General features: G+C 45.5%; 1 protein-coding gene across 2 annotated transcripts in view; it reads left to right on the forward strand.

The window, feature by feature from the left end:
* The first annotated feature begins 1,771 nt into the window (after positions 1 to 1,771).
* The window catches only part of SASH1 (SAM and SH3 domain containing 1), a 155,813-nt gene continuing 134,142 nt past the window's right edge, over positions 1,772 to 23,442 (forward strand). The window contains exon 1 of one of the 2 annotated variants that reach the window (XM_087817676.1): positions 1,772 to 1,897. In XM_087817676.1, coding sequence (XP_087673802.1) covers positions 1,772 to 1,897 — 126 coding nt within the window. The remainder of the gene's footprint in view (positions 1,898 to 23,442) is intronic. The other variant, XM_087817677.1, reaches the window with a different exon arrangement.

The following is a 23,442-nucleotide window of genomic DNA, read 5'->3' on the forward strand; positions in this document are numbered from 1 at the left end:
GACTCAGCTCCCATGGCTCTTTCTACTTCAACACCACACCTCCTTATCATCAAGGGAAAACTCTCATTCCTTCTCTTTCTTTTCAAGAATATTGTCATCGAGGATTATGTTTATAAACATGATTACTTTATTCGAAGTCTTCTGTAAGTGCTCTCCATCCATTGGCATTGATAGTTAGCCGGGTAATTAATGCTTTAGTAAGGGGATTTCAAGGACGTGCTCTGATTCCCTTCCTCTTTCATGGGCTCAGAAGAAAAAAGCAACACCGGGGAAGCCTCAGAAACAGGCAGGGGCTCTCTCTCCCTGGGGCACCTCACCTGCTTTTTTGTACCCACTCAGCCCTTTCACATAAGAGCAGGTTCCTGGTGGTTTCTTAACTGTTTACCAAAGTGATCAATCACCAAATCAAAGGTGACTCGCATTGTCACATCGCAGGGAAAATTCTCGGAGTGTTTATTTTTTTTAAAAAATATATCTTTATTGATTTCAGAGAGAGGAAGGGCGAGGGAGAGAGAGAGAGGCAGAAACATCAGTGATGAGAGTCATTGATCGCCTGCAGCCCGCAACCCAGGCCTGTGCCCTGACCGGGAATCGAACCCCCATCTCCTGGATCCTAGGTCGATGCTCAACCGCCGAGCCCTGCCCGGCTGGGCTGGGAGTGGTTTTTAAAAAATAATCGCAAAAAGGGGACATCCCTCTACAGGGCCATTTCCCCCAGAAAATAAATCTGTCATGGATCTTGTCCTTGGAAAAACACGCGCAGGGCCCCCAGTGTGGGCCGCCTAAGTGGCTGCAGGCATCCCTTTGGCTTTGAGAGTGGCCCTTCCCTGGCAGGAAAGGCACCATTAAACCCACAGGGCATCTCCTCTAATTAGCTGACCCCCCCAGCAGTGCCCGGCGTCGGGCGCCCGGGAGCCACCATGTCCCCACCCCCAAGGAAAACGACACAAACCAGGGCTCGTGCCCCAGCGTTCGCACGCGCTTTCCAGCCCAGCCTCGCCGGCAGAGGCGGGGTGGTGGCTCCCGAGGTCGCCCCACTTCCCGCGGGGCGAGCTCGTGCGCTCCTGCCGCAGGCGCGGCTTCGGGGTGAACTTTCTGGACTTTCGCGGCCACGGGGCTGCGGTGAACTCGCCCGATTGGAAACTGGGGCGGGCGGGAGGCTGCGGCGCGGCTGCTCTTTCAACAGGCGATCTGTTCCCCCGTCCAGGGCTCATTTCCATGCAAAGAGCCTGACATCAGAGCACCTTTTGTTGCTAAACGCTTTCTTAGCGCGGCGGGGGGAGTCATGTGGAGCTGGAAGAGCTCATTTTGAAGAGAGGGGTCCCGGGCGCCGCTCCCGCGCTCCCGAGGCGCCGGCTCAGCCCCGCGGGGCCCTGCCCCGGACGCGCCGGCGGGAACGCGTCGCGGGCCGTAGCGCGTCGGCGCTCGTCACAGGAAGAAACGCCTTCGCCGCGGGTTTAATTGCTCCCGGGCCGCCCCAGGTCCCCGCCGTCACGCTCGGTGGTGCGAACTTTGCCTCCTGCTACCCTGCGCCCGCGCGCAGCCGGGCTGGGAAAGTTTCTGGAGTTGTCAGGCGCGCAGCCCGTCGCCACCTAGAGCCGAGGTGCGGGCGCCTGCGAGGGGCCCCCGCGGGGTCGCCGGGGGATGCGGCGGGGGCGCGCGGCTCCGTGACGCCGCGGGCGGGGACCTGGCGCCGGGCTCGGCCCCGCGCTGGTGAGGGACGTGTGTGCCCCAGGGACCCGGACGCACGGCCCGCGTGCGGGACGCGGCCATGGAGGATGCGGGAGCAGCCGCCCCGGGGCCGGAGGCAGAGCCCGAGCCCGAGCCGGAGCCCGAGACGGGCGCCGGCATGTCTAAGACGTTCTCCCGGCTCTGGACCGACGTGATGGGCATCCTGGTGAGTTCCCTGGAGCGGGGGGACGCGGGGAGGGGCGGCCCCGCTGCGCCCCGGGGCGCCCGGGCGCGCGCCGGCTCCTCCAGCCCGCTCCCGGAGTCGGACTTCTCCGGCTCCAGTTCTTCGGGGGTTAAGTGCACACGGTATAGGATTTCAAACCCTAATTAAAAAATAACCAGCCACAGATCACATCAAAGATATATTTTTTAAACAATCGGGTGGTCGTCCACAGTTTAATCTGGGACACTTGCTGAGAAGTTGGTGTGGAGAAAGCTGGAAAGAAACCCTTCAAAGAGTCGATCTAAATAATTAGTATTTGGCTGCTGTACCGTCACAGTGGGAGCTGGGAAGAGGCTGAGGTTAACTGATGTTTATCTCTTCACCATTTGTTGTCTGGCCAGGAGAGAAGAGTAACCATAGCCTTGTTCAGCACCACCAAGAACTCGACTTAGTCTGTTTGCAGTTTTTCAACTGGGAGGATTACAGGGTATTTGTTGCTACATGTTTGGGGCTAAAAACAATGGGACTTATTTTGCTAAGTGCCTTGTCATGTATTTTGAAATGTCCAGCAATGTTTTCAAACCGCGCATGGACTTGGCACGATTTCTGAAAAGCAGTTCTGCGTGGAGAATGGAGCTTTGCTCGCCAGGGTTCCCTGCCTGGGGGTATTGGATTTACTTCGGCGGGGCTGGCGGTAGGCAGGTAGAGGGATCAGCTGGGTGGGGATTATTAGTCAGACATCTTAACCCACAGGTAAAAAGTCAATTTTGCTTACAGATTTGGAGTTGGCAGCTGGGTAGGTCGTCGGAAAAGGCTGTGGATTTACTTTGGGATCTTTAATTGTTCAAGTAGAAGGTGCAGTTTTGAGAAGGCAACTCCCCTTTTGGAATGACCAACAATGTGTTGTTTTTTAGCTTAGTAATTAAGCTCTTAGGCTTTAGAATGAGTTTTAGCCTGGGTCAAATCCCAACTCTGCCTCTGATCTTCAGTTTCATCACCTGAAAAGGGAGGCAGAAGAGCCTTGCTTCTTATGTTTTCCGAGATTTAGCTAACTTGATGTGTATGTAGTACTCAGTCTACTGCCTGGCATATAGTAGGTGCTCAGTAAATGATAGCTCTCTATTTTCCCCCCCTTGCAAATAGTCTTATGTCTCATTTTTGCTAGCCAGAGTCCTAGTTATTCCATTTTAAGGGGTCCATTGGTGTTTATGATTGTCACTGTACAGAGAACTAGGGACGGTTGGTCAAAGATTTCTGTCTGCTCTCCTTACTCGCCAACATTTTTAACACCATATATATTTTTAAATTTAAAACCTTCTGTCTTCGCATTTTCTGAACATTGCTAATGAATATAGTCCTTCAGTGAAATTCCAGAAAACCCAAGGAACGTTTGAAAGTTGTGGTGGCAAGATTGTTTTCTGTGATTGTTTTTCTGTTTGCCAAGCAGGAAGCTTATCTTATTTCTTGATTAGATCTCACTAAATTATCAGTCCCTGAGAGAATGGGTTTGATAATATCACATTGCATCCATACTAGGGCATAGGTTGGGGAGGGGAGATTTGGAGGGGCTCACTTAAATGAAAGTGGGGGCCCAGCGTTGTTTGGAGGAGAGGGTTGGCAGGTGGCACCGTCAGAAAGTTTACTCTCCTTTCCCTGGAAGATTCCAGCTCTGTTGGGTCAATTGCTGCAGAGTGTTCTTTGGCTGAGTTAAGAGGTGGGGTGGGGCTTGAGAAGCTCAGAGCTCTACTCAAAGGACAGATGTAGGAGAAAAGAAACTGTGCACTTCTTACAGAACTAGCTCAGTGTGAGACTGGGAAAGAACATAGAGTCTCAAATAGGTTATACTCACTTATTTTTATCCATTTTTTAGACAGTATTATTTTCCCTTAGGGTAAATGTGAACATCAGAATTGTGCCTTAGTAAAATTCAGAAGACGTGGGTTACCTCTCCTTTGTACATGCCTGGAGAAAGTCACCAGGTTAAAAGGAAGGATCTCTTTTCTATTAGAAAGCTGTCATCCAGGTGTTTATACAAAACTGCATCTTTGGGGGGACTATATCAAGACACTGACAGTTGCCTTTCTCTGTTCTTACTAAGATTTTTTTTGAAGACACAGTTTTCTTCATTTTGCATTTAAAATAAGGGATTTTGCAGGCTTTCTGCCTAGACGAGTGAAGTTACTTAACCAATGGCATGCATACCTTGTTAGTTGACAATGTCAGACTGCACCGCAGTTCTCTGATGCCCACCATTAGGAACCTGGTGCCAAGATTCTCCACTGTGAACTATCCCAGATCAACTTGGTAAAAATGTAGTTATGTCCAGTATTTTAGGAAAATGCTATTTGAAAGATTGTTTTTTGAAACTAAACTTGAGGGGAGTAGAGCTAGTGGGGGAAATATACATCCAAACATACTAACAAGGTTTCAGGCCCAGCTGCTACTTTATTCATTTAGATTCTTCTAAGGTGTAAAAATCAAACTTCGAGGCCTATGAGGTTGAAACTATTGTAGGTGAATGAGCAGTTTCTGTCCCCAAGGATTTTGTCGGTACTAACCCTGGGGAGGGTGTTGCCCCAGAGGCGTAGATCTCACTCTGTAACTAAGGATGGTTGAGTTTATCAGGACACGTTTTGCATTTAAATTAACCTAGTCCTGTACAGTTCCTCAGCACGTAGTTGCTTTTAGATAATTGTTAACAAAATGCTTATTTAGAGAAGGAAGTAATGGTATAATTTATGGCATGAATTTGTTTGATCCCTGCTTGAATGAATAAATGCTAATAAGTGAATATGTAAATAAAAAGAGAATTGGGAGAAAATGAATTTAACAAAACTATCAATTGTGTCTGCCTGGAGGGCAGGGTCAGTATTTTACTAAATTTTCTATCTCCAGAGCCTGGGACTGATTGGGCTCTGAGAACATGGTTTTGTTGAATAAAAGAGAAAAAAAGTATGTGCTTCTTCCTCTGCCGTGCAGAGGCCACATAAAAAGGCCACATCTGTAAAGACTCGTACCTGCTGTAACGGGGTACAGTATGGACGTTAACAAATTGTGCTCATGCCGAAGCTACCGTCTCACAGTTTCATCATGCAGACTAAAGGCCTGGTGCTTACTGGGAACGGGTAAGGAAGGGCCAGTTGTGAGCATTAAACCAGGGCGTTCTTGTGAAGGGCGCTGTTCTGTTCCCTTAACTGCAGCGTGTGGCCTGCCTGGGTTTTCAGAGCCTGTCACCTTTCGCCGGGACGTGCTTAGGCTTCTGCTGGAGACGTGCAGAACGGGCCAGAATCCTGGGGGTTTTACTCTTTATCTTTACTCCGTGTTGCAGACACAACATTCCTTTCCTTGTGGGGAGGCCCGGAGGGTAGAGGTTTCTGAGAGTAGGAATTGCTAAGGTAAGTAGATGTGGTTAGATATGGTAGATCAGTTTTTGAGAGCTGATGATCCATTTGGTAAATCGTTCTGGTTCTGAAGTTTTTCCTCCAGAATTTGAGGTCCTCTTAAAGCTGAGCCGGGCCTTGAAAGCTCCTTGTTTACTGGGACTGGAGGGGAAAGAGTGTTTGTAGGTGACTATTGTTTGCAAGATCCTGCAAGAGGTTCCTCCCCCAACCTTATATTTCCTCTGTTCCCTGCTCTGTTCCTACAGTTTACACCCACTTCCTAGCCACGCGTAGAAAATATCCTTTGTATAGAGTCACTCTGGACCTTCTCCCTCCTCTGAATCCTTTGCAATCTGCAGAAAAGTGTGGAGTAGGCTTCAGTCCACAAATGTTAGGCTTATCCTGATCTGATTTGCTATTTGTTGAAGTTCTTTTTTTTTTTAAGAGACCCTCCCTTGCTTTGTAGTTTTAGGAAAAGTGTGGGGGAGGGGACATGTTAGTAAGATCCCTAGGGATCTTTTAAAATGCAAACTCCTTTGAAAGCAGCAATTTACATACTCCTTGGAGGGCGTCTTACCCTAAGCCAGTTAACGACTTAATTAATTTTAGGTCTTGGAATTGGAGAGTCAGCCCCAGTTTCAAATATTCTGACTTCATCTTAATTTGATGTTCCTGTTAGCCAGCCCAAAGCGTTCTGGCATTTTGTAAGTGGGGAAGTTGCTGGGTGATGTATGGGAGGGACCCAGAGACCTTGGAAGTGAGCCTCCAACTCCCTCTTAGGAAGCAGGAGTGGAGTGAAGGGCTGGAGGAGCAGAGTCGGGAGCAGAGCAGGGACCAGAGCAGTCCAGCCTTTCATAATTCTGACCCAGCTAAATGTTCAGCTGTCCAAAGAGCCCGATGTACCAGAGTGACTTTTCATGCCCCCCTTGGTGTCCCCCTCTGCCTTCAGTTGTCATTCTCTACCTTGAAACGCCTCCCTCTTCAACCTGGCAATGCTGGCATCCTGTTTTCCGTTGTTTACTTCAACCTCTGATGCCAGAGGGCGGCTTCAGGGAGGGGAGGAGGCGGTGCTCCCGGGACTGGGTTCCTGTGCTGTGCAGGCCCTGCCCATGCTAGATCCTTCGCGGTGGCCCATGAGCATTACTGTTCCCATTTCACAGTAGAGAGGTAAACATGCCTGTGCTAAGTCACACAGGTAGGAAACAGAGGAGCCAGGAGTGGGATCGTGTGTTATTTCCCGGCAACTAATTCCCAATTGAGGTTTTATAGTTCATTCTATCGCATATCTATTGAGACATTGACTGCCCATCTTTTTGCTTCAGCTCTTGACCTAAGTACAAGCAACATGTGCCCCTGGCTTCCAGAAAGACAGAGCTTTGTAGTAAAAAGCAGCAGCCCCACCATCCCTCCCAGTCCCCCCAAGGCTCAGTGCCCCTAAGGCTGCAGGAGCAGTGTGGTCAGGGAGACAGGAACACAGAGGGCATGTGGGGGGCAGAGTGGTGCCAGGGAGTCCAGTTTCCAGAAATGCCAGTTGATTTGGGCCCTGGTCGTGAGGTTTTCCTATGAGGGCTAAGAGGAAGAAGGGAGGAAGTGCCTTCTGGGCAGAGCCAAAGGGAATAAAGATGGGGGAGCTCAGGGCATTGAAGTGGGACCGTGGGACCAGGTCCTGAGGGTGAAGTAGCTAGAATCATTCGTAGGCTCCGCTGAGAAGCCATTGCAGAATTCTCAGCTGGCGCGTGACACGATCACTTGTGTGTTTTAGAAAAGTAACGTTTGTGGGTGAGGAGTTAGTGATGAATTTGGGAGGAGACTACTTTAGTGATCCAGGCAAGAAAAGATGGGGGGCCTGGACTAAATGTTAATGAAACGTATAAGTTATGTATCATCTGGCTTCCATTAGGTCCAGTATTTTACTAAATATCTGTAAGTAATCAAGGATTGCTCCGTGGTAACTTTCTTTTGATAATTTTTTCAAGCCCAAGCAAGAGTAGGCTGGGTTGTTAATGAAAGAGCGTTTTAGAGATGATTTTTTTTCATTGTGAGGAAGAAATATCTATCTAGACATAGATATGTTCACATATCTACTTACCTGTCTCTCTATACTGGAGGGAATGATGTAGTTCCTTAAAGAAGGAAATTATTGTTGATAATGATGTGAACAAAATACTGTAGCTAGATGATCTTTAATTCCATCTTTTCAAAGCTAATTCTGGAGGACAGCGAAGTAGAGGGAAGTACTAGTTGTGCAAATCTATTCATCAGCACATCTGTAGCTCAGTTTTATGAAGAACAGAAGAGGAAAAACTGTAACTGGTAGTTTATTTAATGTACTCTTTTTAAGAGTGCTTTCGCCTCGCCGGGCATGGCTCAACGGTTGAGCATCGACCTGGGATCCGGGCAATCGAGGTTCGATTCCCGGTCAGGGCACATGCCCGGGTTGCGGGCTCGATCAATGACTCTCTCATCATTGATGTTTCTATCTCTCTCTCCCTCTCCCTTCCTCTCTCTGAAATCAATAAAGATATATTTAAAAAAAAAAAAAAAAAAGTGCTTTCTAGTTCAGACTTAACCATCATAATCCCACTGTAATATATGCCCACGGTGCCTACCCATGGTTTCCACACATTCTTACCATACAGTAGAAATAAAATTGATCTCAAAATGGTGGATTTAAATGGATAGAGGCTAAAGCTCTAAGAATTAACTCTTCCATTTAATACCGGTGAGTAAAGACTAAGACTGTTAGAACTAGCCAAGTCTTCGGACTAATTTTGAGATAAAATATGTATGTATGACCACTTGGATTTGTCATTTTTCAGATACTGTGTTCCTTTATTTATTAGTTTACTTTTGGAAACAAGACCTGAAAATGGTGGGTGTGTTTCTCATTAGCCTTGCTCCTAGCCAGCTGTTTAGTGTCCCTTGTTTTGTTGAATAATAAATCTCACTGGGTAGCATACTCAGGCGAGGCGGCTTCATTGAGATAACCTATCTTAAACTTTTTCTTGCTATCAAGTCATGTAATAGAGACCACTCCAGCCGGGAGCCTGGGTACCCAGGCATTATGGTATCTCTGTGACTTAGAAGACAAAAGCTTGGTAATGAGATAGGTTTTCCTCTCTGTAACCGGTATTCTTCCTATTCTGAAGGGATCTCTTGTTTCTGTCTTTCCCCTTCCTAAGATGATTGGTGAAAACGTGAATACATTTGTATTTGTCGTGCCTGCTTTGGAGATTGTACCAGGTTCTATAGGGGTACGCTGCAACTCTCCTTGGTGTCTCGATGCATGGTTGCTTTGTAGTTGATTTTGGTGCCTCATCTTTGTCAGTTTGGTTTTACAGCAAATAGTGAGTGAGGAAGGGCTACTGGGTCTGCCCATCTCCCTGTGCCTGATTGTAGCTCCATTCGCCCCCCTGGCATGCAGATAATGGCAGAAGTAAAAGTGAAAGACAGATAAATGCATATAATTGTCATTTTATCTAAACGTGTCATTGAGGATAAAAATCTTGGTATGCAACCTGAGTCCTAGTTACTTTTAAAATTCATCCTAGTTAATTTTGTGGACTCAACACTTTTGCCTAAGACTTGCTATCAACCAACGAGTCGTTTTTACTAGAGCTTAAAAAAAAAAAAAAAGTTTATTTGTTTATTTGGGTGCTTTTAAAAATAGTGTCTCAATATGAAGTTATTGTGGAAGAAATGAATATTCTAGTTTAATAGTAAGTATCTTTGCTATAGGCTTACATCCGTTTTCGGAGGATTTTAAAGACCACTGAAAACAAACCGTTAACAATTTTACACGTGTGGAAATGCTCAGGTTTAAAAAATATTTTTTATTTTTACTTTTTTAAATATATGTTTATTGATTTCAGAGAGGAAAGGAGAGGGAGAGAGAGAGAGAGAGAGAAACATCAATGATGAGAGAATCATTGATTGGCTGCCTCCTGGTTGCCCCCGACTGGGGATCGAGCCCGCAACCCAGGCATGTGCCCTGACCGGGAATCGAACCCCGATCGCCTGGATCCTAGGTCGATGCTCAACTGCTGAGCCATGCCTGGCCGGGCTAAAAAATATTTTTTATAAATGAAAACAACAGTAAGATAACCCTACACACCTATAACTGGCCCAAATCTACTGACTGCACCAAGTGCTGAAGAGAATGTGGAGCAGCAGGAACTGTTCATTGCTGGGGGCTGTGAGAAATGGTACGCCTGACAGCTTGGAGGTTTATTACAAAACTACACAGACGCCTACCATTCACCCTAACGGTCGTGCTCCTTGGTATTTACCCAAAGGAGTTGAAAACTTAGTTCCACAAAAAAGCCTGCACACAGATGTTTATAGCGGCTTTATTCGTAACTGCCAAAACTTGAAAGCAACCGAGATGTCTTCAAGTGGGTGGGTGGATAATAAATAGTGGTACATCCAGTCAAGGGAAAATTATTCAGTGCTGAGAAGAAACGAGCTATCAAGGCATCAGAAGATGTGGAGGAAGCGTGAATGCCTGTAACTAAGTGGAGGAAGCCAATCTGCAGAGGTTTCTGATTCTTCCTATTGATATAAGAAACGTCCAAACCTGTAGAGAATTTTATTAGTTTCTTTTTTGAGCCCAAAGTGATGACACACCGGGTAGCAAGATCTCAGATGTTCTGGATTGCAACAGATTTGCAGTTTCTTTTATGCATTTGAAATGAAGGAGGGGATGCAAGCAGAATTACAAGACAGAGCGAGAAAGCAAGGCGGGGTTGGATTACAGCACAGTTCTGTGATCTCTGTGCTTTGGAAGGAGGGGTCCGAAAAGGGGCATTTCAAAGGTGTGTGAACCTAGATGCACAGAAACTATGGACGGGACTTGCTTGGGGCAAAGATAAGCCTGTGTTAAAGAAGTTGTGTGCCTGGGACGTGACTGCCCACCATGACCTGCCGCTTAGGAATTTGTGATCAGAGAACCTTGTGAGGTTACTTTATCATAGAATCTCTTTCTTTATCTACATTTTAGAAAAGACAAAACTATGGAGATAAGTGAAAAGATTCGTGATTGCCTGGGGTTAGAGGGGAGGGGGGGAGGAATAGGTGCAGGACAGACTGTTTTTATAATGGTGAGTACAAGTCATCATAAATTTCCCCAGCCCATGGAGTATGCACCACCGAGAGTGTACTGTAGTGTAAACTTTGGATTTTGGTGATTATGCTATGTCAGTGTAGGCCGATTAGTTCTTACACAGGCACCGCTCTGGCGGGTATGATGGATTTCTTTTCAGTACTGCCAAGCGGTCCTCCAGTTCTCAGCACACATTGACCAGCTTTCCCACAGGCCAAGGGCTAAGTCCCAAAGTCTGCGCCCACTTCAGGTGCCAATCTCAAGTCCAGGTTGTTCTGCATGCTCCTGAGCAACTGGCTATAAGTTGGGGGTTACCATAACCCCCTCTTTGGGTTCGATTAATTTGCTGCAGCGGCCTGTGGAACTCAGGAAACCCATTTAGTTATTAGCATGGCCAGTTTACTTATTATATCCCTGGAACAGCCGGATGGAAGAGATGCATTAAGGTGAGAGGTATGTGGGAAGGGGCGCAGAGTGTCCATGTCACCTGAGGCACCGCTCTCCCCACATCTCCCTGTGCTCCACAACCCAGAAGCTCTCGGAACTGGCCTCTTGGGGTTTTAAGGAGGCATGGTTGATTCAGTTATTGGCCCTTGGTGTTTGAACTCAGTCTCCAGCCCTTCTCCCTTTCCTGGAGGTGAGGTGGGGGTTTGAGACGCTCTAATCCCTTGGTCTTTCTGGTGACCAGCCACATCCCATCCCTATCTAGGGGCCCCACCATGTCACTTTAAAGCACAAATTTAGGTGTGTTCAAAAAAGATACTCCTATCACTCAAGAAATTCTAAGAGTTTTAGGAGCCCTGTGTCAGGACTGGAAAAAAGACCAGGATATATTTCTTATTATAAATCAGTGTTACAGTGGGGGATATTGAGAATGGGGGAGGCTGTGCATGTGTGGGAGTGGGGGATATATGGGAAATCTCTGTACCTGCCCCTCAATTTTGCTGTAAACTGCTCTAAAAAAGGAAGTCTTAATAAATAAGTAAAGAATTAGAAAAAAATTAATTAAACATCTCTTAGAGAAGTTGAACACCTTTTCATGTCTGTTGGTCATTGGTATGTCTTCTTGGGAGAAGTGTCTGTTCAGGTCCTCTGCTTAGCCTCACTAGCTATTGGGAAATGCAAATTAAAACTACAATGAGATACCACCCCACGCCTGTTAGAGCGGCTTTTATCAACAAGACAGGTAGTAACAAGTGTTGGAGAGGTTGTGGAGAAAAGGAACCCGCATTTGCTGCTGGTGGGAATGTAAACTGGTACAGCCACTGTGCAAAACAGTATGGCGGTTCCTCAAAAAAAAAAGTTACCACATGACCCAGCAATCACTCTTCTGGGTATTTACCCCCAAAATTTGAAAACATTTGCAAAGATATATGCACCCTTATGTTCACTGAGTGTTATTCATGGTGGCCAAGACATGGATACAACTGAAGTGTCCTTTGATAGATGATTGGATAAAGAAGATGTGGGAGATACACACACAGTGCAATACATCTCAGCCAGAAGAAAAGATGAAATACTGCCATTTGCAACAACGTGGATGGACCTAGAGAATATTATGCCAAGTGAAATAAGTCCGAAAAAGCTAAGAACCATATGATTTCACTCATATGTGGGGCATAAAACTGAAACTCATAGACACAGACAACAGTGTGGTGGTTACCAAAGGGAAGAGGGGTGGGGAGGTAGTTAGGGGAAAAGGGGGCCAAATATATGATTTGACTTTGGGTGGTGGGCACACAATGCAATATATAGATCATGTTTCTTAGAAATATATACTTGAACCCTGTGTAATCTTATTAAACAATGTTACCCCAGTAAATTTCATAAGAAAGATAAGAATAAACATCTCTTAGAAAACTGAAAGCTCACTTTTAGAGTAGTTAAGGGCAGAGGAGGTAGTTTAAACCTGGCTTCCACATTTAGTGGACATGTGTTACCTGGGTGCGTTCCCTAACCATTCTGTGCCTGGTTTCCTCATCTGTAAAATGAGGGTGATAGCCGCCCGCATTATTGGATCTGGTGGGATTAATTGGATCACTGGAACTGCATGGCATATGGTAAGCAGATCATAAATGTTTGTTACTATTAATTATTAATAATTGAATCTCCTTAAATTAGAATGTGAATTAATTTCCCTTCATTTTCATCTTTAATTGGAGGGATGATCTGGTTCTACATGTTGAATTTAGGATTGATACTATTGATTTAATATATGTTAAATGCCCATTTAAAAATACACAACTTAAAAATAAATGCATAAATTGCTCCAAAGTGTTAACCTTCAGATTGCATGTTGGGAAGGGGGTATTAAGAATATCCTTTACACTAAAGAGAGGGAGTGTGTAGAACTTGTGAATAGGCAGTGTTTTCTGGAGGCAAGAAGATGTTCGTAATGAAAACATATTTTCTGTTTTAATGGTGTCCAGATTGCTATTTTCAGTTCTTTTGTGACTAAATAGCGCCATATTATGAAGTCTTTTTACATGACTTATTAGAAACATGTAAAATATTGAAAATATAGTCCACTTAACTAATGGTTTTAGTTTTTGAGTGCTGGACTCGTGAATGTTGATCTTTTTTGTACAATATTTTCCCAGAGTCTCGTTGAATTTACCGCTGTTGCTGTCAGGGTTGCAAATTATTCCTTCTGGATCTTTGCGTCTTAATTAGGAGCCTTCAGTCTCAGGTCAAGAATTTATAAAGGCTTTGCACGGTGGTGTTTTTACCAGAGCCCGAAGCAACCTGCGAACACATTCAGTATGAATGTGGTAGAAAATGGGACTCGCTGTGGTCTCAGGAAGAACTAACTGTAAGCTTGTCATAAAAAAATTTGCCACATCCTTGGCTCATTTTTTGAATAACTTCATTATGCATTTAAAGAAAACCTGAAGGAATTTGAAATCTTTGGGGAAGTCTATAAAGACCATGAAAAAATATATATATATTTTAACCCTTGCCCAAGGATATTTTTTCCATTGCTCTTTTCAGAGAGAGTGGAAGCGGGGGGGGGGGGGGGGGGGGGGAGGGAAACATCCGTGTGAGAGACACATCAAGTGGCTGCCGCCTGCTGCTGCCCAGGGTGCGTGCCCGTGGCTGGAATCGAACCCCGGACCCTTTGGTCCGCAGGCCGACACTCTAACCACTGAGCCAACAGGCCAGGGCAAGACCATGAATATTTTCTGCTGGAAAGAGACAATGTTTCATTTTTAAAGCATATTTTATCATGAATTCGTTCTATTGAAAACTCCCCATGACGCGTGGCGTGAGGACAGCCTCCTGGGCCGAGCTGGTTGCTGCCCCTGCGTGGGCCTGTGGGTCAGGCTTACCCCCCGCGAGGCGCCCAGGGACACCTTCCCGAAGGCGCGTCACCGCGCCGATGCGCGCTAGTGATCTGTCTGGATGGGGATCTTGCAAAATTGAGGATACATGATGAGCGTTAAAGTAAGTAGGTGTCAAATGAGTCATAAGTGATACATGATCGATAGAGTGAAATGCATGTGATGTAACTTCAGCATAGAAGCACAGGGTGGGGCAAAGGTAGGTTTGCAGTCGTGAGTATGGAAAAGTTTATTCTTGTATTATTATTTATTAATTATTGTATTATTTTCCATACAAACTGTAAAGCTACTTTTGCCCCACCCTGTGTGTGCCGTTTCGACAGAACAGAATGTCAGCTCTAACCCCGCGTTGGCATTCCCTGTGGGAGGACCCTTGAGCTCGTCACTGAAGGGCTGCGTGTTCCCAGCTGTGTCTTCAGAAGGCTTCCGTAGAAACTGAGAGGGAGACAAACAGAACTAACACCCCCCTGAAACATCAAGAGATTTTCAGCAGATCACGTCCCTTACTCTTAAGAAGTGCTGCTCTCGAGATGAGAAGGTAACCTTGACATTGGTGTAATTCCTTGCGCTTCGTAGTAGCATCTTTACCTATGTTGACCAGTTTAATGCTCTTCAGGGTACCAGAAAGCCAGCCTGGTTGGCAGCTACTGTTCTTTAGCCATGTGAGTGAGCTAGGGTTTTCTGGTTTTCTTTTCAAACACACACACTTCATCGACCATGTTTCAACCCCTGTAATTCAACAATTGCTGGGTGTTTTTGACAAATTTGGGGCCTCTAAAGACATATTTTATGTGAAATATAGGTGAAACACTGAAGTTGTGTCTTTTCAGATGTTTGCAAATGCCCTTCGAAGTAGACCAGACTCACAAGGATATGAGCTCTGATGTACTTTGAGCAGAGTTTGGGGGTAAAGCCAGAAAGTGACCTGCAGTATGGGTTTTCCCATTTTCCACCCAGGCTGCCTGGTCCCTAGGGCCTTGGATGCCATAGTGTGGGTCACTGTGGCATACACTCAAGACTTTGCAGGGTCACGTCTTCCAAGGAGGCAGAGAAAAGCATAAATAATCTGGTGTCTCACTGTCGCCAGCTTGTCACAGATTCTACACCAGCACAGCGTTAGTGCTCATGACCTGCAGTTTGTTCTGTTGTGGAAAACAGGAAGCCCATGTCCCCAGTGCTGGGAAAGGCAAACTGTCCTGTTGTCAGTCAAAAAGGTTTGCAAGCTGCAAAGTAGTTTGGCTTTATAATACTAGGCTGGGCTTTTTATTTTTAATCAAGATTTTTTTTTTAAAGGACGCCTAGACCTATTGTTTACATACCTGTGGACTGACTCGCAGACACGTTTGAGGTGTTCTGTATCAAGTCCCTACGTGTAAACAAGAAAATCTAGGGCAAGACTTGCTCAAGGACAGTAGGTTCCAGATGATTCCAGAAGATCAGCCAAAGACCAAGCAAACAAGCCAAAGCAAGATGGGTATGCACCCGGAATTGGCTAGTTAGGTCAAGATAAGTAAGTACTAAGTTATGCAATATAGTTGGCAGCCAGGATTGATGGGGCTTGGAATGCTGTTTGTGTAGGAAAAGGACAGTAAAATTAGTGAGGGCTGGGGGTAGTAACACTACCTTCTGCTGTCCATGAGGTCCAAATCAAAACAAGCTTTGCTCGTGCTGAGAAAAACATGCTGGGGTTTTGCAGCATTGCCTTGGATGTGACCGATGGTCACTGCTGAACAGCAAGGGAGATAGCCAAACTCTGAAATATCTTTTAAAACTAAGGGTGAGCACCTTTTTTTGTTGTTGAAATTTAAGTTACTCCTCTTTAGACCATTAGCAGTCAGTTAATTGGTTCTTTGCCTCCTGGTTTTCTAATGTTATGTGTATCTACTGTCCTTTATGGACTTTTATTTAAAAAAATGTATAAGCATATATGTTTTTGTGGTAATGTAGGGAGAGTGTGCAGGTCAGACTCTATAATTGCCTGCAAACCAAAGGACCTTAGAAATTCAGTTGTCAGCACATCCTTTGGAGGACCTCCTTGACTGATTCCTACACAGCTCTGCATTCCTTCTTTCTTGGTGCTTCAGAGCTCAGTGGATAGAACAAAGAACATTACAATTTACTACCCAGTCAACCATCATAATTATTTCTTTTCCCAAGGAGTTTGGATATTTTTGCGTGATAGTTGGAATAGTCATCTTTGAAACCTGACTGCCATAAAGGCTTTTTAACAAACATGCTATGGGACAGAAATCCTGTATGACTCAGTAATAATACGAAGAGTAATATAGCAGCTGATATTTATTGATTTATCATGTACTATGTGCCAAACACTGTGCTGGGTTCTTTCCATGCATTATCTCATTTCATTGTCACAGTAACTCTGTGACATGGTGTTATGGGTTAAATTGTTTCCCCCAAAAGAAGATACGTTGAAGTCTTAATCCCCAGTGTCTCAGAAAGAGACCTTATTTGGAAGTAGGGTCTTTGTAGATTTAATCAAGTTGAGATGAGGTTGTTAGGGTGGGCCTTAATCCAATATAGGGAAATTTGGACATAGACACAGACATACATCAGTGGAAGACAGTGTGAAGACACAGAGAAAACCATATGAAGAGGAAGGTTTGGAATGATGCATCTATAAGCCAAGGAACACCAAAGATTGCTGGCAAACCACCACAAGCTAGGAAGAGGTAGGGCAGGGAAGGATTTTTCCTACAGGTTTCAGAGGGAGCATGGCCCTGGTAACACCTTGATTTTGAACTTCTAGCCTCTAGAACTTGTGAGACAATAAATTTCTGTTTTAGGCCACCCAGGTGGTGGTAGTACTTTGTATGGTAACTCTAGGACACTGATATAGGTGGGTATTTTGTGATCTCCTTTCTACAAGGGAGCAGCTGTTGAGAAAAGGAGGGAAGAATAAAGACAGCAGAACTTTTTCCAGTGTTAGCACTTTGCGTGGGCCAACACCTTGACCAGCAGCAAAGGAAAATTGAAGAGATGAGCAGTGGGCCTCAGTAAGAACCTGGCCATGACCATGTCATCACAGATACGTAGTTAACAAGCCTTTGTTGGATATGGGTGGGTTCCACAGCGATGAGCAAGGCAGATTCTCTGTTCCTCTCAGAAGTGCTCTTTAGAGAGTAGCAGGAGACAAAGGTAGAGGGAAGGGCAGTCAGTTTCCGGGGTGAAAGTCCAACATCTATTAGAGTATATTCAAGGAGGAATGAAGTAGACTTGGGAAAGGGAAGAAATTGCATTGTATCCCATCTTTCCACCCAAATAAGGCCTCAGCCCAATGCCTATGGCTTTTCCTTCTTCTGCTCACCATTATTACTGTTATAGTTTTGGGAGGTGAAAATAAAATAACACCCCTTCCATTCCAATCTCAGTCACTGCCCAGGACAGAGTTGGTGGGAGGGGGTGTGGAGAGAAAAGTCCCATTGGTGCTGGATTGCTTGAACTGATGTCTAAGGCGAAGCAGATAAGCTGGTGGGGCCAGGGCTTAGTGACTCTGGCAAAGGGATTTAGGGGTTGGGGCTATATGTTCCCCCCTTCCTGAATGTTATTGGTGATAACCCTAATCCCAGGGCTGTTCTGCCTTACCTTTTGAATTCTCAGCCTTCAAATCCAGTAAGGACTATGTTAGGAGTGATAGAGGTCCTGGATGAAACTGTTAATCTCTACTTGAGATCCCTCCTGGTACCACTTGACTCCCCTGGTCTTTGAGGTTGTATAGATGCCACAGGCATCTTCCCTGTGATGTAAGATTGGGGCAGGCAGAAATCACCTCTTACTGGAGTGCTGAGGGTTACTCTAGGCCGTGATTCAAGCCAAAACCTTCATCACTTCCTTTTGGAGACTATTACACAGCCCAGCAGACATCTTTATTAAGAAACTTCTGGTTTTCAGAGGCAAAGGAAAGTTTTAAAGTTGAGATGGAAAAGGAAGGTGATTCATTGTCCCAAAGGAAAAGGGCCCTGAAAGTTCTGAGAAACGCCCCCCAGCTGCCACCTCTTGCTTTGGAAACATACCAGGTGGCCACAAAAAGTTCAGGGAATGTGTTGACTGGAGTGCAGTCCCTTTAAAGGACAGAGGAATCAGTCACTTGGGATCCAGCCGGGCAGTGGGTAAAAAAGGTTGTAGAGTGGGAGGTAAAAATGCAAAAGTTGGCTGTCCTGAGAGTATTTAGAGTTTATGATATATGTACAAGAAGAACAGAAAACCAGAAATTGCTATAGTTAGGGCAAAAAGATTTCTGTCCATGGAAGGTCAAGGTGAGAGTGATTTCCAGCTGGTGGCTCTGCCTAAGATAGACAGGCTCGCTGACAGGGGAGCTTGGGGAATGAATGCAAGGATAGAGTGAGCACCGTTCCCAAGAGTTCTAACAGCAAGAACCATTGCAAAATAAAAATGAAACATGAAGTCAAGGATACCAATTTTACAAAATTAAGAACGTTCTGTGATTAGCAGAATCATTTTCTCCAAGTGTTTTGTCCCATTTTGACCAGGCAAGTTCCTGGCTGTCTTGTGGTTTATAATTTTGGACTGGTTTTTTGTTTGTTTTTAAGTAGGTCTCTTGACTTTGCAGATCAGTGTTTCTCTCCTCTGTATATCTTTAGCACTTACTATTTCTATCATTCACTTGTAGGAGGCCTGCTTGCCATTATTTTTGTTGTTGGATTGAACTCTGACTATAGTTTTATTTTTTTACTGGGGGCACAGAGCTCCCTACAAAGATGCTGTTGGTTGTCCTGTATAATTTATATTTCTGAGTCTCTTTGTTACAAAACTGTCAAGTCCTTGAGGACTGAGTTAGTATGGTCCATTTCCCTGAGAGGCTAGATTCGAATGGGCTGGTCAAGGAAGGAGCTGACAGTGAGCCAAGCAAGTGAGTATCATGGTGGAGAGTACTTTTGAAGCAGAGAAAATGTCAGTCTCAAAGGGGATGAACTGGGTAAATTCTAGGGACAGAAACAAGGCCAAAATGGTTATAGCCTAGTGAGTGTCTCAGAGATGGTCAGGCTAGATGACCAGCCATAGTCAGGGTTTTATTTTAGGCATGATTGGTAGTCATTGAGTATTTCAGTTAACATATTTTTCGAGGATCACTGGCAGTGCTGTGAAGTAGGAATCACAGTGAGGTGGTAGTGGGTTGGACCAGGTCGTAGTCCTGGAGTTGGAGAGAAGTGGACAGATGCAGAGTAGGTTCCGGAGGTAGAGCCTGTGAATTTGCGCTGGTTATTAGCAGAGCAGAAAAGAACTGAGGATGACACTGTTTTGCCTGGTCATCTAGGTAGACTGTTTCGGGTTAGGAGTGTAGGGTGGGAAGCCAAGATAATCCCAATGACATTAAACTAATTTATAGTGAGAATTTAAAACTGCCAAGCATACTGGACTACTGCGGCATTCTCTTTCCTGTAAGAAAGTCCACTTGGGAAATTTAATTAGGTCCAGAAGGGCACAGAGTTGGGCAGAGCAGGGCAGTTTTAATCATGCAGCCCATGTCCCCCGTCTGCTTGCAGCTAGGCCTCTTGAGTGGACCAGAATGCTCGCCTCTCCTGGAATGCGCCCGAGGCTCAGTTAGCTCTTTATTTTAAGCAAGAGTCAGTGTGGCCTGTACTGTAGAGCAGAGGTAGTGGGCTCAGAGCCACCTCAGTTACAGCGATGCAGGTTTCCTAGTAAGATGACTGGGAGGGTGCCAAGGTAATGAAGGGAATGGATTTGAGAGATTGTAGGATTTGACAACTAATTCATGGTGGGATGATATGAGAGAGGAGGGAGGGAGGAAGGGAGGCAGACAAATGGCTTTGTGCTTGCATCTCAGTGAGCCTGAGGCTCCCTGGTGAGAGGGTGATGGGAACGTGGTAGGGGGATGTGGAAAAGATGAGCGGCCTTCACGTGGGCACCCTCTTCGGCTAACTTGCAGCCCAAGTCAGTCTGCTCAGTTTTCTTGAAATTTCCCAGGGCATTTGATCAATTAGGAAAGACCTTCAGGGTTCCCTCTACCCCTTTTGTGTAGCATGACAATGTATTGTCTTCTAGAATAAGATGTATTTCTTGTTAACTTCATTGCTCCCCTCAAGAAAGGTAGTGACTGAAAGCTGAGCAGTCAACTCTGTAAGATGCAGGCACTGGGCTGGCGTCCCCAGCGCTCCCTGACCCCAGTGGGCAGACAGGACTGTTCTGAGCCCTGTGAGGAAACCGGGCCCTAACTCTGACCCTGTGGTGACGGTGGCCTCACTGCAGAGATGAAGGCAGCAAACCCTGCAGGCCGCGTGACTGCTGATGACAGAGGGAAGGGCCTCTTCCCTGCGCTGATGTCTCTAGTTGGTATAAACAGTAACACACATGCAGCTTCTGGTACTTCAAAGTGTGATTCTAAAAGTTTAAACAAAGCTTTGTGTTTAAAAAGCCCACTGGGGGGATAACAGTGTCAGACTTAATTAAATGCCTCCAAATCTCAAATACTTCAAAGTTCCTAAAAATAAAGTACTATACAGAAAACAGGCATCCTAGGGCTTTGTTTAGACAATTCTCAAATTTTGGTGCTTAGTAATACTGGCCAAGATTTATTGAGCGCTTACTGTGTGACAGGCACTGTGCTGAATCCATCCACAGGTTATTTCTTTTCATCACGAAGTCCTGTGCAGTGGGATTAGGACCTGTCATCATTTTACAGATTAGGCTGAACGAGGCTCAGTGTTTGTCCACGGCCACACGGTGCTGTGAGTGAGACATAAACCCAGGAACTCAATTGTCACAGCCCATACTGGTTGCCACTGCACTCCATTGTGTACATAAATCTTTCTTACATTACTCGTATTCCACTTTCCTAAGAGACCGATGAGCCATTGCTCCCCTGGGGATGTGGCAATGTCTGCGTTGGCCAGGTCCTGAGGTCCTGGATGCAGTCCAGCCTGGTAGCATCAGGATCTGGCGACACCCTTCCTTTTGTGTGACTGCCTGTTGAGATGCTTGGACAGGAGAATGGGCAGGGTCGAGAAAGGGGAGATGGTTTTCTACACAAGTATAATGAACAGGATTCCATCAGACTCCCAGGAGCCTGAGTTTATTAACATTCCATAGGAGAAAATGTATATCAAGGTCCTGTGTTTGACGTTTTGGGTTAAAGAAGGGCTGCATTGAGAAGCCCCTTGAGAAGAGGATGGGTCCCCAGTGGCCACGGGACTCCCTGACCCTAAGGAGAGTATCTGAGAACGTGCACAAACGTATGAGAGAGGACGGATAGGGTTGTTGTGAGCCGTGGGGGTGGGGTGGGACAGCATCCTTCCTACTCTTTCTATTTTCCTTTCCCAGTTTTTAGAGCAGTGCTCTGGTTGTGCATGTATATGCTGGTGTGGGTTTGTAGCCAATGGGTGTGTGTGTGTGTGTGTGTGTGTGTTTAACTTCAGAGAGAAAAATTCTTCATTCGATAAACATTTATTGAGTGTCTGCCACATGCCAGGCAACCTGATAAATCCAGAGGCGGCCCCAGGGAACATGGTCTGACTGTGGAATTTCATCTCTAGCCAGTGGGTTCGCCCTGAGTAGACTAGTTCTGGGCTGTAAAGCACTTTGATCTTGTCTAGGGAACACGCCCGAAGAGCTCTGTGTGTCTTCCTGCTGTTTATTGCCGTTAGACTTTCTTAAGCTGAACGCTTAGCCAAGCACACTTCAGTCCTACAGCAATTCGCAGTTGAGTCTAATCATGCACATTCTTGACTCTTAAATGCTAGGCATCTGGGCTCTCACCCAGCCCAGCCTTTGAGTTCTGCTGCTGCCAAAAAATTGTTCAGCATACACCCGCTCAGGTGTGCAGGGAACAGAGCAAAGGACGCTGCTTCTGATTATATCCTCAGCTGAGCAACCCGTTTCTCTGGAGCTGGCAGGATTTCCTCAGGAAGCTGTCCCGTGGAGGGTGGGCCAGGGTTAAGCAGGATGTGATGACACACAGCCCCCTTTTCCTTCTGGGAGCTGCACTGAGATCAAGCTTGGATATGATTCTGGGCCTACCCTTTCTAGTCTGTAAGTTTCAAGGCCAGTTCTGCCCCACATTGGAGGGGTGGGATTGGGATAGATGGGTTTCTGCTCCCTTGTACCTGGCCCCTGTTTCCCATTTCATGCTCTCTCATGCAAGACTGGGTTAAGCTCAAGGGAAGTGCGCCCCTCAGGGACCCCCAGAGCACCTGTGTCAGCATTTCTAAGTTCCAGCTTTTCCCACAGGGCCACAGCTGGGTCAGCTGTGAGCCTGGCATCAGGAAGAGAGATGGATCAATCAGATGATGTGCCAGTTGTTTGGCTTGGCCAAGCACCCAGACATATGTTTCCTCTTACGCAGTTGAGTGAATTATTTAACTGTATACCCATGCAGCTTGGGAGCACTCTTACCTAACATGCACTTTTATTTAAAAATAAATAAAAAATATAAGGGGGGGGGGGGGCGCTACTTTCTGTGGAAGGCCGAAGTAGATGGCTTTATAATTTAAATAAGTAGTAAAATCAGATAAGTTTTGTTTTATACCCAGCTGATGTAAGCCTTTGTTTCTGAGGTGATAAAGTTAGGTTTTGGAGTAGACAGGCGTGGATTTGATGCCTGGGTCTGCTTTTTATTAGCTGTGTGACAGCGGACATGTTTGTCACCTCCCTGAGTGTTTATGCCCTCATTGGTATTCTACAGTTAGTAATACCTAGTTTTTTAAGTATTGTAAGTTTCAAGTGAAATAACATATGAGAATATTTGACATATAATACAGGTATATAGATGCTCAATACATGTTAATTTCTCCCCTAACTCTAATTCTAACAACCTCTCCAAGACACACACACACACCCCAATTTCTAATTTTAGCTTATTTTACAAACTTAATCAAATGGAACAAAAGCCAATCCTTTTAAAGGTACCCATGTGATGTAAGAAGCAGCATGTAGTCTCCTAGCCTGGGGGTAAGGATTCATTCAGTCATTGAGTTTTTAGTAAATGCCTTCCTGTGCTGTCTTTTGATGGGCACTGCAGAGTTACAGCTGCAGGGCATCGTAAGAAGATAAAGGTGATGATGGCCTGGCATAGCTAATACGTGTTGGGAAGACAACCTGGACGTGCACGTGTGAGACAACCAGGAATAAACCCATTCAAGGTAGAGCAATTGCGTGATGGTTGGGGGAGTAGAGAGCCTAGGAGGAAGCTGCCCTTAGATACACCTCTCTGCTACAAAGAGGAAAAGGCTGTTTTCGAAGCTGGTTTTATTGTGGCTTCCACATACTGTTTTTTATCTGTAGTCGTTCTACTTCACACTTTGAAACTGTTTCTACCTGGGCAAAGGTGATTTCATTATGATGCAGTAAAATACTTAAAGCTGGGCCCTCTGGGCTTGGTAGCAGCAGTGGAGGTTGTTACTGATAAGAGTATTTATTTATTGAGTTGCTGTTTTGAGTGCACTACACGGATTATCTCATTTATTTGGCAGCATAGTCCTATGGGCAGACACCTTTCTCTCTGAGGCACAAAAAAATTTAATAACTTGCTGTTTTGAAGTGAGAGCCTGGAATCTTTTTTTTTTAAATATGTTTTTATTGATTTCAGAGAGAGGAAGGGAGAGGGAGAGGGAGAGAGAGAGAGAACCATCTGTGAAAAGAGAGTCATTGATCAGCTGCCTCCTGCACACCCCCTACTGGGGATGGAGCCCATAACCAAGGCATGTGCCTTGACTGGGAATCGAACCGCCATCT

This window comes from Miniopterus natalensis, chromosome 5 (genome assembly GCF_054644295.1).
Source record: "Miniopterus natalensis isolate mMinNat1 chromosome 5, mMinNat1.hap1, whole genome shotgun sequence".
Classification (NCBI taxonomy): domain Eukaryota; kingdom Metazoa; phylum Chordata; class Mammalia; order Chiroptera; family Miniopteridae; genus Miniopterus; species Miniopterus natalensis.